This window comes from Mizuhopecten yessoensis, unplaced genomic scaffold, assembly GCF_002113885.1.
Source record: "Mizuhopecten yessoensis strain PY_sf001 unplaced genomic scaffold, ASM211388v2 scaffold1191, whole genome shotgun sequence".
NCBI lineage: Eukaryota > Metazoa > Mollusca > Bivalvia > Pectinida > Pectinidae > Mizuhopecten > Mizuhopecten yessoensis.
The window spans coordinates 103,361-123,564 of NW_018403923.1; the positions used below are offsets into that span (position 1 = coordinate 103,361).

The 20,204-nt window shown below is 35.4% G+C and overlaps 1 protein-coding gene across 2 annotated transcripts in view; it reads right to left on the minus strand.

The window, feature by feature from the left end:
* The window catches only part of LOC110458258 (CD109 antigen-like), a 39,549-nt gene extending 20,398 nt beyond the window's left edge, over nt 1-19,151 (minus strand). For both annotated transcript variants that reach the window (XM_021509884.1, XM_021509875.1), the window contains exons 1-7: nt 18,908-19,151; nt 11,213-11,290; nt 7,620-7,804; nt 3,429-3,608; nt 1,593-1,663; nt 1,097-1,222; nt 63-102 (exon numbers count right to left, since the gene is read on the minus strand). In XM_021509884.1, the coding sequence (XP_021365559.1) occupies nt 63-102; nt 1,097-1,222; nt 1,593-1,663; nt 3,429-3,608; nt 7,620-7,804; nt 11,213-11,277 (667 nt within the window). In that variant the 5' untranslated portion in view covers nt 11,278-11,290; nt 18,908-19,151. The remainder of the gene's footprint in view (nt 1-62; nt 103-1,096; nt 1,223-1,592; nt 1,664-3,428; nt 3,609-7,619; nt 7,805-11,212; nt 11,291-18,907) is intronic.
* Nucleotides 19,152-20,204: the final 1,053 nt, after the last annotated feature.

The window sequence follows — 20,204 nt, forward strand, 5'->3', positions numbered from 1 at the left end:
ATCTTTTAAATCAGAAAATAAATATTTGATAATATCTAGCAAACTGTACACAGAATACCTACCATATTCAGCAACTGTAAATGTCTTTTCCCTGCTTCCAACCTTAAATTATATCAATTGTTTTTAACTTAATACTTGATCAAATAGATGTGACTTTTACTCTTGCTTTGTCTTTTTGCCTTTTTGTCCATCAAGAAAGCGATTAAACAAAAGATGATCTTTTTAATGTGAGAGAAATATCACAGCTTACCGTAATAATGACTTATATGGCAATAACTATATACATAAGGTTAAGCAGCACTTATTTTAAAAATTGTTAATCAATGCAAAAAGGTAAACAAATTAACCATTTTGCTGTATAATGTCGCCATTTTAACCATTTAGAACACAAAAAAGTTCCAATATGTACAACTTTGGGCTGCAACGCAATCATACATATAGTTTATCTATTTTTATACCAGAGCTTCATGTACACCACAGAATATAATACAGTCACAAAAAAAAAAAAAAACAGTTGTTAGTTAAATAGTTGTGTTCAACCAGTATTCTGTATGCATGTAAATCAGTGCTTAAATTCAATGTCTCTATCCTGGAGTTACCAAAATCGCTTCTGGTAAAACAAATAAATATTGTCGGAGTATGGGGCAATAATATCGTAAATGAATGGTTTATTTTAGAAGTTTATGAATCGTTGAAGCAAAATGTAATCAATAAAAAGCCACCATAACTTACATTCCTATTCCTAACTTTGATAAGCTAAATTTGCATTCAAAAAGCGCGAACTTTTCAATATACTGATTTAACCAATTACACTGATCACTTGAATTACCTCCAGATCTAGTAAATAGGAAGTCGATAATGATGTATGTAATTAAATTTTATCATAATCTTTTTATTTCCATAAGTGAACTTACTTACATCATAGGGATCGGTACAGTAGCATACCCTCTACGTAAGAGGATTTTCATTCGACATACCTACTCATACACAATAGTTGTGGAATCGTGCATTGTCTTGTATTAGTATAAGTAAGTGGTAAGTTAATATTGGTACCTGGGTGACCTTGAAGAATGATTGACAGTAAGATAACACTGACCCCTTGATTGACCTTGATCATCCAGTCTCCAAGCACAGGATGGTCTGACATCACCATGGACTCTGTGATGACGCCACTAGGGTCGCGTAAGCCCTTCCACTGCTGAATCTTGTTTTTCTTAGGGTCCTGTAACACCGAACATCATTTACTATAAATCATATGATAATAAAGTAATGTTGCTGGACACAGATGAACTTATAGTCAATCTGTTATCTAACACAAAATATGTGTGAGAAGGATTGCAAGAACCGTTTATGTATTCTCAACGAAAGAACACAGCAATGCGGTCAGTGTTACTCTGTACTTAGTAGATTGATATTTTTTCCGGCGATAATTTGTTCCCTAATCCATTTAGCATAGATCAATTAAACTTGTAAAGTTTACACATTTTTGTCACGAATATAAGGGTTTGCATAATTTTAATGAGCTAATTTTCGAAGGTGCAACAGAGATGAACGAAAGAAATGAAGATTTTGCGTACACAAATAATACTTACGAAAATTGAAACATCTATGGGTTTGTCTAATAGTGTAAGATCGGGTAGCATCCCGAAAATTCGAAATCGCACTGGAAAAAAAGATGAAAGCAACAAAATCAAAACCATGCCTGATTTTCAGATGCAAAAAGTATAATTAATACATAGTTATATCAAAACGTGTATGTTAAACATCCAACGTTATGCCATATCGATGAAGAAGAATGAAACGGTTTTTTATTGAGAAATATGATTAACCATGGTCTTTACTCTTTATGTGAAGACATGGAAGAAAAAACCCAATACGGAGGGGGACCCACATAATCGCTATCTTATGACATGCAACGGGGTACAGCAGACCTTTGCTATCTTCGCACACAGGTACATTAATTGGACCTAGTATTGTGAGTTGTGTTTACGGGAACAGTAACTGTAGATTTTCCTTTCGATTATTACATTGATATAATCTTGTTTTGAGTATAACATTAATAAAAGTGGGTTTTTTTGTGTGATAGTAATAGAGTATCATTTTGAGTGTGATATAGGTAGAATGGCGTTTTAAATATTATATTCATAGAATCCGGTTTTGAGTGTTATTTAGGTAGAATGGCGTTTTTAATATTATATTCATAGAATCTGGTATTTCCTTTCATTTCAGTAAATTTTATTAAAAAATCAAAAGGATTGGACAACAGGCTATGCCTATATAAGTCCTCTCCTAGCTAGACTTACAAACAAATATAAACTATATATAGAAAGGAAGAGAGAGAAATGGTACATGAAGTAGTAACAGAAATAGTGATTCGAGGGGAGTAACTCCCACAGAAGTTATAAATAAATAAATAAATAAGCCTCATTTATTGAGACCAAGGATCCCCCAGTGTTAGACAGCAAGAGATCTATAAGCTGCTACGGATTCTGACCAAAGAATCTGGTATTGAGTGTTATAAAGGTAGAATGTCGTTTTTAATTCTATATTCATAGAATCTGGTTTAAGCGTTATAAGGATAATCTGTGATATAAGGGGCAGTGATTATAACATGACCTCTAGTCTTTAATGGAGACTAAGTAAATGTGTCCTGTATGATACCGATTTAGTTAACAAGTATTAGTTATACCTCCTGAAGACACGTATATGTAACAAACTGATCAGTGATTGATTATGCATAGCATGATAGATTTATGACAGCTGCGGGTTTTTTTCTGCCGTAATCAATATCTGACTGATGTGACAGATAACCTGCCTACCTGTACGTGAGGTGGTTTATCATAGCCCTGAGCTAGATATATCACGGGTTCAACACTGCCTGTCATAGTGGTGTAGATTTTGTAGAGATGGGCCACCTCTCTAACGTAATTTCCATAGCTAATTGATATGCCTGACATACACATACCATGCTAAGACAGCACGTGTTCTAATTATACTTTACCGGAAACAATGGTGACTCTGCGTATTCCATTGTATCTTTGGTATAAGTCTGCCAGACCATGTTAAGATTATGTATAAACATTTTTTTAAAGTATTTTGATTTAGTATGTACAATGTAACATATACACCGGCGGGGTGTAAGAGAGGATTCTGTGGTGTATTATCACTACCTGGAATTGTATTATTTTATAACTCGTTAAGTTTCCTATTTTGCTTCAATTATGACAAGTAATTAAAACATATTTCGGTTCATTGCGACATGACAAAATTGGAACAAACTCGAAAAGGCTTTAAGCAAAGGTTACATGGTAATCACCACATTTGAATAAAAACAAATTGTTCAGGAGTAAGTTAACATTCGACATTCTCAATCAAAAGGATTTGGCAAAATACTAACAAATTTAAAAACAAAAACCATAACTACTTACCTGTCTGTCCAGGTTTGTACATTGCTCTGTCGGTTTGAACAAGAATGGACGAACTCTTTTTATCAAATTTAAGTTCCGTCCAATTCGCGAATGTGAGTCCGCCAGTTCCCTCAACTTTCATGGCATAACTTCCTGCCATCAGATGACTAGGCACACGGATGTCTATCAGGGTAGACACGCCTTAGATAACAAAAGCAATATATATAGCAATACGTTAACATCACCAATCCCGTGACCTATCCCAAAAAACCAGAAACAGTACATTTAGCGTTACAACAGTGAAGGACAAAAATAAAGAATGAAATCAACCAACAATGATAAACATTGCCAAAATTCAACACATCAAAGCACAAGGAACGACACATAGCTAAACATTAACACACAATGATAAACATAGCCAAACATCAAAACACAAGGACGGACACATAGCTAAAACCAACAAACAAGGAAAGCCACATAACCAACAATCAATACACAAGGATGGACACAAAGCTAAATATCAACACACAAGGATATACACCAAGCTAAAAATCAACACACAAGGATAGACACAAAGCTAGCTGAAATTCAACCCACACAAGGATGGACACAAAGCTAAAAAATCAACACCCAAGGATAGACACAAAGCTAGCTGAAATTCAACGCACACAAGGATGGACACAAAGCTAAAAAATCAACACATAAGGATAGACACAAAGCTAGCTGAAATTCAACACAAACAAGGATGGACACAAAGCTAAAAAATCAACACATAAGGATAGACACAAAGCTAGCTGAAATTCAACACACTCAAGGATGGACACAAAGCTAAAAAATCAACACATAAGGATAGACACAAAGCTAGCTGAAATTCAACACGCACAAGGATGGACACAAAGCTAAAAAATCAACACACAAGGATAGACACAAAGCAAACTGAAATTCAACACACACAAGGATGGACACAAAGATAAAAAATCAACACACAAGGATAGACACAAAGCGAGCTGAAATTCAACACACACAAGGATGGACACAAAGCAAAAAAATAAACACACAAGGATAGACACATAGCTAGTTGAAATTCAACACACACAAGGATGGACACAAAGATAAAAAATCAACACACAAGGATAGACACAAAGCGAGCTGAAATTCAACACACACAAGGATGGACACAAAGCTAAAAAATAAACACACAAGGATAGACACATAGCTAGTTGAAATTCAACACACACAAGGATGGACACAAAGCCAACAATCAACCCCACAATGATGGAGAGATAGCTCAAAATCAACACACAATGATAAACATAGCCCAACATCAAAACACAAGGATTGACACATAGCTAAAATCATCACACAAGGACAGACACATAGCTAAAAATCAACACACAAGGATGGACAATTAGCCAATGATCAACACAAGGATGGACAATTAGCCAATGATCAACACACAAGGATGGACACATAACCAATGATCAACACACAAGGATGGACACATAACCAATGAACAACACACAAGGATGGACACATAACCAATGATCAACACACAAGGATGGACACATAACCAATGATCAACACACAAGGATGGACACATAACCAATGATCAACACACAAGGATGGACACATAACCAATGATCAACACACAAGGATGGACACATAACCAATGATCAACACACAAGGATGGACACATAACCAATGATCAACACACAAGGATGGACACATAACCAATGATCAACACACAAGGATGGACACATAACCAATGATCAACACACAAGGATGGACACATAACCAATGATCAACACACAAGGATGGACACATAACCAATGATCAACACACAAGGATGGACACATAACCAATGATCAACACACAAGGATGGACACATAACCAATGATCAACACACAAGGATGGACACATAACCAATGATCAACACACAAGGATGGACACATAACCAATGATCAACACACAAGGATGGACACATAACCAATGATCAACACACAAGGATGGACACATAACCAATGATCAACACACAAGGATGGACACATAACCAATGATCAACACACAAGGATGGACACATAACCAATGATCAACACACAAGGATGGACACATAACCAATGATCAACACACAAGGATGGACACATAGCCAATGATCAACACACAAGGATGGACACATAGCCAATGATCAACACACAAGGATGGACACATAACCAATGATCAACACACAAGGATGGACAATTAGCCAATGATCAACACACAAAGATGGGCACATAGCCAATGATCAATACACAAGGATGGACACATAACCAATGATCAACACACAAGGATGGACAAATAGCCAATGATCAACACACAGGGATGGCCACATAACCAATGATCAACACGCAAGGATGGCCACATAACCAATGATCAACACACTAGCCAATGATCAACACACAAAGATGGACACATAGCCAATGATCAACACACACGGATGGACACATAACCAATGATCAACACACAAGGATGGACACATAACCAATGATAACCACACAAGGATTGGCACATAGCCAATGATAACCACACAAGGATTGGCACATAGCCAATGATCAACACACAAGGATGGCCACATAACCAATGATCAACACACAAGGATGGACACATAGCCAATGTTCAACACACAAGGATGGACGCATAACCAATGATCAACACAAAGGATGGACACAAAGCTAAAAATCAACACACAAGGATAGACACAAAGCTAGCTGAAATTCAACACACACAAGGATGGACACCTAGCCAATGATCAACACACGAGGATGGACACATAGCCAATAATCAACACACAAGGATGGATACATAGCCAATGATCAACACAAAAGGATGGCCACATAACCAATGACCAACACACAAGGTTGGACACATAACCAATGTTCACCACACAAGGATGGACACATACCCAATGATCAACACACAAGCATGGACACATAGCCAATTATGAACACACAAGGATGGACACAGACCCAATGATCAACACACAAGAATGGACACATAGCCAATGATAACCACACAAGGTTTGGCACTTAGCCAATGATAACCCCACAAGGTTTGGCACATAGCCAATTATCAACACGCAAGGATGGACACATAGCCGATGATCAACACACAAGGATCGACACATAACCAATGATCACCCCACAAGGATGGACACATAGCCACTGATCAACACACAAGGATGGTCACATAACCAATGATCAACCCACAAGGATGGACACAAAGCCAATGATCAACACACAAAGATGGACACATAGCCAATGCTCAACACACAAGGATGGACGCATAACCAATGATCAACACGCAAGGATGGACACATAGCCGATGATCAACACACAAGGATTGACACATAACCAATGATCACCCCACAAGGATGGACACATAATCAATTATCAACACACAAGGCTGGACACATAGCCAATGATAAACACACAAGGATGGACACTTACCCAATGATCAACACACAAGAATGGACACATAGCCAATGAGCAACACACAAGGAGGGACACATAACCAATGATCACCCCACAAGGATGGACACATAGCACACAAGGATGGACACAAAACCAATGATCAACACACAGGGATGGACACATAACCAATCATCAACACACAAGGATGGCACATAACCAATGTTCAACACACAAGGACGGACACATAACCAATGATCAACACACAAGGATGGACACATAACCAATGTTCAACACACAAGGATGGACACAAAGACGTCAATGCAAAAAGAAATGACATACACAAGGAAGGCTCACGGTCCCAAATTCAAGACCAGAAGGACATTTCATACATGGAAATGGTTCTTCAGGAGAGAATGTAGGCTTAGAATGAGCTATTTGTAGATTTATGAGATTTTGACTACAGTTTCCTGAAATGTTGTGTTCACATTGGAGCTAATGGTAACATAGCCATTGGGATGATTAAAATAGTATGGTGCTCACCATAGGGAAGGACAGTTATTAATATGGACTTATGTTTAATTTAAACACATTTGTGTTAAAATATTGATGTTATTTTAGCAATTAGATATAAAACTTTTAAAAAAAACTTTATATTATGATCCCATGATTGTGATAAAATGCTTATACATTAATAAACACAGGAATACAATAAACGCATACAGACTAAACAAGTCGCTAATGCAGAAAGCATAGTTCCACAATTTACCGTTTTTGTCTGGATCGTTTGGTGGCAGGATTGTTTTTGAGCTCTGTGCTACCGTCGAGTTGTTGTCGTCACTCCTCTGAAGCGTGACGGTGACGTCGACTGGACCTTCTGCCTTGAGTATGTGAACATAGACCCTGGTATCAAGGTTGGGGCGGATAGTTTCTGGCATCGTGACGATGTAGGAACTGTTGGGCGGGAAAACATGGTTACAACAGAGGACAAATCAGTTTCCATCTTATAAGGTTTTGTTATGAAAAAAAAGACTTGATGGAAGTAATATTTGTTATAGAGTGAGCACATCAATGAGAGTCAAATAATTTAAACGTTCAATAACGTAACATTACTGTACTATGGTTTGTTGTAAAAGGGGTGTATGTCGGATACAATAAAGAAGGTGTCTACATGTTTACAACTAAAGATGCATTTGTATATGTAAAACTATTCAAAGATACCTTCAATATAATTTTATTTTAAAAGTACGAGTCGTGCTTGAATAGAAACATCGTGCAATGTTAGGATAATTAGAAATGTTTCACGACAAAAAGAGGACACACTCCATAACATGTGTATAGTTATATTATGGTGACTGGGGAGTAGATGTACTACTAGTTTGTGTCGTCACCGAGAGTAACCGGCTACTTTGCTTCCGTATCTAATAACATGTTTAATAGGTTCAATCACCTGTGTACGTCCTCTGTTCATCTTCTAGCATTGTTATATTGGTATAGCAGTACAGGCAAATATGGATATGAAGATATTCACTGGATATTTATTTCTTCAAAGAAATCAGAAGGAAAGAAGCAATACCGAAGGTGCATATAGTGTGAACGTTTCAAAGAAATCCGATGATATTTGTATAATTTTTAAATGCTTGTAAAATTGACGAGTCCAAGGACCTAAATTCTCGTACAGAGATATGTTTCATTATGATCAATAGAAGTAAGTAGGAATAGCAAAACGTAGTATTTTTTTTCTTCAGAAAGGTTTGAAAATAAACCCGCTAACTTACTGTTACCAGATGGAGATGGGCGTTTCTAGATATTAACATTTCTTAGGCAAGATGATAATTATACGAATAGTTAATGCACTCAGTGATGCAAATGAAACGTAACATATTAACACACAGATAAGACCAATTATCAGAGAAAAAGTACATTATAGGTAGATCTTAATTAGGTCTAAAAATGTGATTAATAAATTACAACTTTAAGATAAATGGGGACAGAATTTAAATGAGTTTACCTTTAGAAGACGAATAAACGACATAGAATTGATATCAATCGTCCTTCTCCAAAAGTACTGTTACCTTATAACAAATGAACTTACAGAAGTCATAACATATATTTTGTTAGCGCCACTCTGATATGTAAACGAGGAAAACGTGCGGACATGAATGGCTGATTGCGAAAAGAAGGTGTGGACATAAATGACTAAGTACGAGAAGAACGTGCGGACATAAATGGCTGAGTACGAGAAGAACGTGTGGACATAAATGGCTGAGTACGAGAAGAACGTGCGGACATAAATGACTGAGGACGAGAAGAACGTGCTGACATAAATAGCTGAGGACAAGAAGAACGTGCGGATCTAAATGGCTGAGGACGAGAAGAACGTGTGGACATAAATGGCTGATTACGAAAGGAACGTGCGGACATAAATGGCTGATTACGAGAAGAATTTGCGGACGTGCGTGTCATTGCACCTGAACGATCTGGTGATTGATACAGTATGTTATAAATGAATTACACTGCTCTATACAACTATTTCGTCACTCTAGGACTCATCGGTGAAGCTGAAGGCCAAACAGGTATAAATCCCACTGGTTTAAACTACTGTTGAAATTAGAATCAAATACATTAAGATGCTGTTGATTTCTGTCACACATTAAAATATAAAAGACTTCACATGATGAAGCTGACTCTGCCATTCGCTACATTGGTTTAGAAAACCATGATTAAACTTGTTGAAAATGAAGGAATAAATTTATAATCATAACACATATATATAAAAAAGAAACTTATGCGGATTAAAGGGAAGAATGTCTGCTGTAAGAGTACCGTTTGTGAGGGAGGGGCAGTGTTCCTTAAACTGCGCCTTCCATATACATGTTTAGGGATTAGCTTAAGCCTACATATAAAATAACAATAATTATTCAACCTGTACATCTAAAGTTAACACCACAATTGACACTTGTCGGGGTTCATTTAGTTAGGGAATGGCTCGAATACAAGTATAAAAACGATTACACTGTTGTTTACGGTTCTTTATCAAGCATAGATACGGTTATCAAGTATAAATACGGTAAAACCGAGTCTGTTTTCGGCAGGATATAAAACGTATTATGCAGAGAATTCACGTTAACTTTGCTTGGCAGACTTGACATATCTCTTCTTGCCGACGTGATAATGGCTGAAATATGTCCTCATTTGTAGCTCTCTGCTGTCACAACAAGACTGATGACCATGCCAGCTTAAAACACTCTTATTCTCCATCTAAGGGACGGGCAAAGCTATGTCTATGCAGTGGTGTGTATACTATGGACACGATGTGTTCGTGTGTTTTTATTATATCATATAAAACGAACTATTTTTTTTGTTAAAAATAAATGCACAAAAATAAGTATCTTATGGTATTATTGTTGTTTTTTTGCGTAATTCCACTTATGTAAATCACCTGTTTAGCATACCGTGTCACCGGAACCATAAAAAGATGACACCATGTAGGTTTTGTGACTTACAAAGCTCAGTTATATCAAATTAAAAGGTTCGTCTAGTGGGAAGTTTGAGTGTTTTTGTCTCGTTACTTTGTTAAGATGTGACTCCCTTGGTCATTACGTCCCATTCATCTCCGGTTTTACAAGGTCTGTGAACACAGGCAACCTTTTATAAAATGACACATCTTTATACAGGTTATACCTGGGCTTTGATACTATGTAGTCTTTCATGAAAACGACATTTCTTTACAAAGTTTAAACTAGCTTGGTAGTCTTTCTTTTTAGAATTTTGTCTTACAACAAAGTCGCTGCGCCTCATTCATTAAATCCTTAGCGGTTCTTGATTAATAAACGAGCTTTAAACATGTCTAGGTAGTGAACCATCACGGCTTACGTCATTTACATACCGCATTCTGTTTAAAGTGTATATCACCTTATGAATTTAAAATAAAATCGTCTTTTCTTTTTTCAATCCGTATTCGTATAATATAAGCCTACTTACTATAAGAATCTGTTAAGTATTGGTATGTACGTAGTTCTGGGCCAGCGAGTGTGGACGTGGGCAAATGGGGAGATTAATGGATGTTAAACTGTTGTTTACTTATTAAGTTAAAGCAGTTTGAGTGATAAAGAGGTTTTGTTTTAACCTTATCTCTACATCTCTCTATGTGTATTGTAAATAACATTAATACTTATGTAAGACATGACCACAATGTCGGGTTATCGACATAACACTGTCAAGACAATGAAAATAAAAGTGACATAACAATAAAACATCACTGTGTAAATACAATACAAATATATGATTATATAAGTAGTTCATTATAGATTAGCATACTAGACAGCTTAATGGTTAGATTATAATTTAGTATTTACTTACTTCAAAGCAGAACACAGTGTGAGGGTGGCCACGCCAACCAGTAGACCGAACATGGATGTACCCATGTCGGGTGGAATTCTACAACAGAAGGAACATAAAATAAGTATGTTGATGGGTATGTATGTATCCACGAAATAGTTGACCTCCTGTATCCCACTGCATGATCGAATGTGGCGACAGATATAACGCGTCATTCACAATTATTTCTGTTTTGTTTTCTATGTACTTTGATACTTGACACAGAAGACTTTAATATAAATCTGACTAAGCATTGTAACACATCAATATCTCCCTTGCAATTTAGGGTTGTTTTCTGTATTGTCTACGCTCCGTGTCTAAGATATATTTCAATTCGTTTGCTCTATGAAATGGTCCTTTTGTTTCCTCATTGTTTGTGAACAACGCCGCCATGTGACCTTTAGATGTCCGCATAATCAATGGACACCACCGCCATGTGACCTTTAGATGTCCGCATAATCAATGGACACCACCACCATGTGACTTTGAGACGGACCCATTATCAATGGACACCACCACCATATGACTTTGAGATGGCCCCATTATCAGTGGAAACCGCCGCCATATGACTTTGAGATATTCTCATTATCAATTGACACCGCCGCCATAAACAAAAATTAACAAAACATATTTGAATTAATTGTATTTATATCACAGACAGTGGCTAAGTGGCTGTATATTTACTGTATCACAAGAATAGAAAGTTCGGATAACAATGCTGCACAACCTCTCATAACGTCTTGATCACAGAGCGTGTACATAGAATAACATGCAATAAAAATTGCCGTTGTATATTTTTCACCTTTCACTTATTCTACTTGTATTTAATTTATGTATGTACCTTACGGAAGAGAATCTGATCTTTATTATTTCCTTAAGTTCAGCTTGGGCGGATTTAATAAACCATTAATGTATTCCTATTCAATATATACTGTCAAAGCCCATACCACAGTCGTATATAGCACCATTTGCAGATGTCAGGAGATATTGGTTTTATACACCGCGTAGTAACGAACATACTAGGTATTCGTGGTTGTACCGTTGTGTATTGCATCACTGCGTAGAGACAACTAACAGTGTCATTACTATACGAACAGCTGGTGGTAGTTGTACTAATAAATAGGTATTACTGAGCTGATTTGTCTATCTTACAAACGTAATCAGATACAAAAACATGACTTTTATCGTATTTATAAACATCTTCCAATTTCTGAAAGGTATGGTAAATGTTACGACAGGCTTCCTTGGACTTTCTTTATCGCACAACATTGACATTCCAACAGTTTGCTCACCTTAAGCACTTGTTTTATCAAAACAGACATGTTCATTTCACTCATTAAATTAAAAAAAAAATATTCAATAACGGTCTGTTTATATTTTAAGATAATTAGAATAACACTAATAAAACAAATCAACGTTAAAATAAGACACAGCTAGACGAGAAACAACCCCAGGTTCAAATAAGGCTACAAGTAGCAGAAAAACAACTAAACGTTGAAATAAGGCACAACTAGACGAAAAACAACTCAACGTTCAAATAAGGCAAACACGTTTAAATAAGGCTAAAAGTAACTGAAAAACAACTTAACATTCAAATAAGGCACAGGTAACCAAGAAACAAATCAATGTTCAAGTAGGGCACAAGAAGCTGAGAAACAGCAACGCAATTATCTGTTCTCAGGCAAAAGTATTAGAGAAGGAAGGTACATAGGTAGCGTGTCAAGAGTAAAAACAAACTCTCTGATATAACACAAGTAGCTGTGAAGCAGGGTGCTAGAGTACAGGTCCGAAGTACATCTCAATAAACTGGGTATCCCTATAGCATATACCATAATCTATTTAGTATTGATTCTGAACCCCATATACTGTCTTGTTAGATCATATCTACACTCAAATACAGGAATCACGGGGTTGACCATATCTCGACATGGAATTATGACATACGAATACAACCGTCGATTACATATTTAATGCATTTTTTTAGCACTGATGTTCTTTCTTTTCGTATTTGTGAATTCTTTTTAGAAGGTATTCATTGAAGGTTAAGAATTAGATATGGCCGAAAATATTCGAGGACATATCTTTCATAAATATACAGTATCAAGATTATTTATACAGTGGTGGTTTACTTGACGAAGCATTTTTATTTTTGGAAATACTTTGAGATTATCAAAATGTAATGTCCTGATGTTAATGGTTCAATTGACCCCTTTCTGACAACTATCAAACGTCAAATGTCAAAACTGGTTCACTTTGATCTAAATAGCAATCCACATAACACATGTTTAGTCAGTTACTTATTCTTTGCGTATCGTCACCTTTCAGGAACTCACATAGTTATGAAAAAAAATGGTTTTCTCTTATACACAGATAATGTGAGTTCCGTATGGAAAATATATTTCATATGAATGTTATATAAAGACAGCTTCATTTTACTGAGACTCCTCACAAAATCGGTTATAATGGAAATGACATGTAGAGATGAATATTAGCGTGTCAAGTCAAAGTAGCTGTAAGTAAACAAATGAGTACAACACTGTATGTATAGTACCAAATTGTTAACTCATACACCCGTGAAATTTCATAATAAACTATTCCAACCTCTATATTGGAAAAGTTCAAATGTGCCTTAATGGATGAATGAGCTAATGATAACGTAAAAAAAATGATCCCAAATCAATATGAAAGTTACACAAAGGATCTTAGGATAAAAAAAAAAAGAGAATAAAGAAACAGTATGAGCTTTTTCATCTGTATTTCAAAGATCAGTCATATTGGTATATTTTATCATGATCAATTAGGCAAAGGAAAGTTTAAGCTTATGTCTCAGATCATTTTACCTAGTTACTTGTTTTCCTTCAATATGTTAGTAAATTAATCAGTAAACTTTAACTCTAGATTCTCTACTTTACACAGGTAAACTAAGACGTTTAGTGTGTTTTCCTTACATACAAAATTACCGTACATGTTATACAGTTTGACAACATATGTGGCACCTTACCAGTATATGCTGTCAACTTCTCACGGCGTCAATTAATTACCATGCGTGGTGTCCGAAAGCAAACAGAATATGTCTGACAACCATATAAGGTAAGTTAGTAAGTCATAATGCAGTAAGTTACAACATTTGATGTATGTTAATTATATCAACATTTTAGAGCCTTACCGATCATAAATATGACGTTCCTTTAACAAACCAGAAATAGCATACCTATACAACACTTACATTGACATGAATTGTCATAATCGTGAAAGTTGACAAAAATACGTCAAAATCGATAGCTACATCAAGTGAAAAGAATAAGATTACAGGAAAGATATCAGGAACCCATATAAAAGGGTGTGAACATTTCAGATTATCTTACCTTTGAAAAGTCAATGCATTATCATTTTCACCTGGCTGGCTTTTGCAATTACAAGCACAAAATGAATAGTTTTATCTAAAGCACATTTAGATCACATGTCACTTTGTGTCAGTTATACAGTTCACTGTTATTATACATGCAAACAAATAATGAGAAGGTATACTCTTTTTATGAAATTAAAATTAACCTATACATAAAGAACATGTAAGAAGGTAGGCATTAAGGTACTTGATGATATGGTAGGTCCCCTTTGTTCGACTATTGTACATAATAAACTTGTTCAGAAGGTAAGCCATCTTTGTTAGATTATCGTACATTAAGATACTTGATGATAAGGTAGGCCCCCTTTGTTCGACTATTGTTCATAATAAACTTGTTCAGAAGGTAAACAATCTTTGTTAGATTATTGTACATTAAGATACTTAGTGATAAGGTAGGCCCCCTTTGTTCGACTATTGTACATAATAAATTTGTACAGAAGGTAAGCCCTCTTTGATTAGAGTATTTTACTTTATAAACTTGTTGAGAATGTAGGCCATTGTTGTACATACTACACCTAGTGATACGGTAGACGCTTTATATTTAATTATCATATATCATGTGTGAGAGGGTAGGCTCAGCATACTGTAATCAAGTGTTAGTGAGTCGGCAGAATTGGGATAATATAATGCCTTGTAGGCTTGGTATCAGATGGAAGGTCGGCTGGAATGATGTATAGTGAACTTTGTCTTAATGAGACAGTAGACTGATTGATACATTGGTAACTTGGTATAAGTGAGAAAGTAGGCTGAAATGAATTATTGTAAATGTTCGACGGTAGGCTGATTAATACATTGTGGACTTGGTATATATGAGAAAGTAGGCTGAAATGATATATCGTAAATGTTTGACAGTAGGGTGATTAATACATTGTTAACTTGGTATAAGTAAGGAAGTAGGCTGAAATGATATATTATAAATGTTTGAAAGTAGGCTGATTAATACATTGTTAACTTGGTATACGTGAGAAAGTAGGCTGAAATGATATATTGTAAATGTTTGACAGTAGGCTGATTAATACATTGTTAACTTGGTATAAGTAAGAAAGTAGGCTGAAATGATATATTATAAATGTTTGACAGTAGGCTGATTAATACATTGTTAACTTGGTATAAGTGAGAAAGTAGGCTGAAATGATATATTGTAAATGTTTGACGATAGGCTGATATAACATATTGTAGATTATGTGTTAATGAGATGCTAGGCTGATATTATACATCATGAACCTTGGATTAGTAAGACACAATTTATTAAGTGACAAATCCATGTCAATGTCGGTGATGATTTCTTTTAGTATTTCATAACCAACAACATACCTGCGGACCTATCAGACGATCTTATGTAACTCTGATGACTTACCTGTCACAAGTCTAATACCTGATATTCATTATACATCCGTCACATCACCACGTGTATGATGAATAGAAATAAACAGATCCTTCATTTATTACATCTGAACGTATTTCCCTGCAGTCAAGACTTCCATGAGTTCATATTTGTATTGTACCAAATCATATCTAGATACAAATCGCTATTACCACAAGCAAGACATATTTTCTATTTCCATAATTTTTTATTAAACGGAAGGGGTTATTTCAGATTAATCGAAAAATATTCTAGTAATATCTTAATATGAAACGATGAATATGTATTTTCGCTCTAGTCGGAGCTGTGTATGGCATACCCTATAAAACTGCTAATTAGCAGCAACTCAAATCTCCTCGTTTGACTACATTTATTTTTCTATAAAATTGTATTGTCTAAGGTTGCTTTTCACACTTGTGGAGCTGCAAAAGAATGCTTTCGGAAATGTTTCATTCTACATAATATCACTCGTCCTCAAAAGTTTGTATCAAAAATATTTTGAAAGAGAGTATCCAGGAATGTTATTCAATATCCCTCTACATTGCACCAAAATCAAACCAGTCGGAGACGTGCAGATTATCTCCCCTTTCTGCATTTATGTATAGCGTCTACTGAATACCCAAAACCAAAATCCAGTATTGAATAACTAATATTGTTCTTCTATCATTTGGAAAGGTTTCCAGAATGTTAAATGTTAATGATTAATTATGGTCATAGTTAATCTGTCAATACCTTTAAGATGCATTGTATCTAACTTAGGTTTGAACGCTGCCTTTCCTATTTTTATATTTATCTCTCTATTTCCAGGCAAAAATTGGGTAAGGGTTATTGGAATGTAACCTAAACAGTAAGGAAATATTTGCAGATGATTAATGTGTGCATAATAAATACTAAATGACAACATAAAATCTTGTAGTGTATTTGTAATGCAGTTGTTGCTCACATTTGCTATGCTAGCAATTACATATTTAAATGTATCAAATTTCAAGAGGTGCAGTGACCCTATAATGTATTTATCAGGGAAGACAACTGATATATTTATTGCCAGATTAGGTTTTGAATATGACCCTGTGCTGTTATTCCCAGCATTTTGTCAAAGTTATGAGGACAATAAAAGCACGAAGAATAGCTTACCTTGTACACAAGATCATATTAGTTCAAAGACATAGTAAAGTCCATCACACTGTGTGCCAGACCAGTTATGACCTGAGACCAATGATCTATCCCCAATCCCGTGTCCAAGAAACCCCTGACATTCCAGCACGTATGCCGATGGTTGTTCAGCAAATCGTTCTTTGAATTTCATTACTGTATACTGTAAAGCTGCATTGACATGTTTTTGCCGACATCATTGTTATCTATCAGAGCTTCGATCACAACTGTTATTTCATATATATGTCAACATGTATATGAAATAATAATTGTAGTAATACGTTTTATCTGTTGTCTTCGTCAGTTAACTGACAATACCTATAATGTATCTTATTACATAGCATATCACACGGAGACTACTGACCCTATCCTTGACAATGTACAATGAACATTAAACGTGTAATTATTTAAAAAACAATGTTTTCGTTCATGAATTTGAAATAAAATTATATGATTATATGTTAGGCAGTTATGGACATCTACAACTGGGGCGTCAAACTGTTACCGGACTGTATAAGCTTAAGGCATATTCTTACGAGAGTCTCTACTATAAATCATATATATATATATATCTAGCCAGTAGTATATCTCGCCATGAATATTAGTTTCTAAAAGCTATCTAACGAAGACTATTTTAATAGCTGTTGATGACTATTAATCATGGCGGTTATAATTTTAATATAATGTGGTGACTGTTCAGCGTGTGACATGTATTCGTCTCGTGTTAACATACTGCAATAAAAGATGATATGATCAAGGCGAATGTGTTCTCCGGTCCTTTGACGAATGACATTTATATGGGAAAGTGATTAAATACGTGTATATTTCGTTAAGTACAATAAATAATTAAAAATAATCATTATTCAAGAGATATAGTGCTTCATCTCAGTTTTTGTTATTAGTTTTTGCATGTTTATTATTACAATATGTTGCAAGCTTTTGTAAACGTTTGTTGTAGAATTATTTTATTAGATTAGTACGTGTCACCTGCTTTAGATAACATACTTGCTTCATTTAACACAATCTCGATTACCTACTGAGATATTAGTGATATTTTATGTAGCCAATGATTGTAAGCTGATGTTTAGGACAACTTACCTCACACAGAGTCCTCCTTTATGACTTTAATAAGTAATTATTAGTAATTGTCGTCTAAATGTACCACAACGAGTTAGCAACTGTCACTTCTTCACACAATTAGGTTATGCATCCATCTCAATCCATATTTATTTTTAAAAATACGCAGAGCGTAGGTGTAATCTGAATGATTACTTAAAACAATACGTGCTGAATAACCCCCTATTTAGAATAGTTTACGATATCTTAGAACTCCTAAGTAAAAGGAACGTATCACAACTAATTTGTATTCAAAAATGGAAAACCAGTCACGATAATATGCAAAACATTGGTCTGGTGTTTCCTGGTTACAGTTGACTGTACATGGGTCCACTATTAGAAAAGTATCTCTGCAGTACATGAAATGAATAAATATTAAAAATAATGGCTGACATAATTAACATTTCACCTTGACCAAAGTTAAGTACAACTATATTTGGAGTTGCTTATGAACCTATGAACCTGGAGATACAGTGTAAAACCATTTAACGTGAAGACTTATTAAAAAAATATATCAATAAGACGCCATGCTTATTAAGTAGAATGTATGCTTCGTGTTCGACGTGAGTATAGTAATCGGGGTCACACAAGATCCATATCTTCACATATAGCTATATAAATCAGCTTTAAACAAACAAACCTTTTCTTCTTTCTTTTCGAAGTTTCTCAAAAGTCTTGAAAACGCGTCTCCGCTTTGTTGATATGGAGATAATATCCTAAATGAAATATGATGCCAATTCACAAAAGCATTTTCTCCTGCTGTGGTATCGTAACGTTATCTCCGTTATCTGCCGTTACAAACTGTGTTATCTATATATATGTGTAAGAGACTTCAGTAACACTTTTATACGCATGGCTGCACACCGGATGACTGATTACTATGGTCACGGTCTACGTCACACCAGCACGTTCTACCGGTCCCAAATATGAATCAGAACTTTTGATTGGCTGATATCTTAATATCCGGTCATGCTCATATGTAACTTGGTGTTTACCTGTACCAGGTAAACATCGCTCCAGAGAGACCGCCGTCATAGCTCACAGGGTCAGCCTGTAACACCTGCAGGGGTTCAAAAGCATTCAATACAATAACGGGTTACATGTACCATACGCCCAATTGGACAATGTCACGTATTACTATAATAAGGTGAAACATTGGAATGAAAATTTCCAACATCGCTCCTATTTCTAAGAAATAAATGCACGTAAAATTAACAGCGTTACCAACTAGCTGACGTGACCAGGGGGCATCGTGTACAAACAACAGTGTTAGCGAATGTGTCAAATTGTACAGATATCTTAACAACCGTATTACTGTCTTAGAGTTTCTATAATATGTGATATATAATAACATGTGAGGCATAAACATTTTCTACTAAACGCCACAAAATAATGGGAAATAAAATACGTCGGGGTTTCGTTCACAGAGCACTATTTAATTATGTAAGTTTGCATAAACATACATTTCTATTAATATATTTTGATGGCAAAAACATATAATACCAGAAATGACAGTTGTCAGTTTTATATTTGTCGTTTCAGATTCATTCTGTTCTTTTTTTGCGCGTTTCATACCCAGAAAGACCCATAATCGTTACCAAGCAAGGAAAAACTAAATTAAAATGTCAGCACTTCCTTAGAAACGATAGTCGGAAGAGATGGAGAAGATCTCAAAACAAGACAAAAAATTAAACTTTGTTTTTCAATTCCCAATTGAAAGCTTTTTAACTTGCACTGTCAGCTTTGAACATAAGCATAAATTAGGCCTGAAGTACTGTGTGTTAACGCTTCATTTTATAATAAATGAAAACATACAACACGTTACTAACAACTGAAATGGATCGCTTGTATGATTTCCGAGGTTACCCTTTTATATTACAATCATGTATATCATTATATATACATGTGGGGATGTTTCTCTCCCCACTTCCCACAAT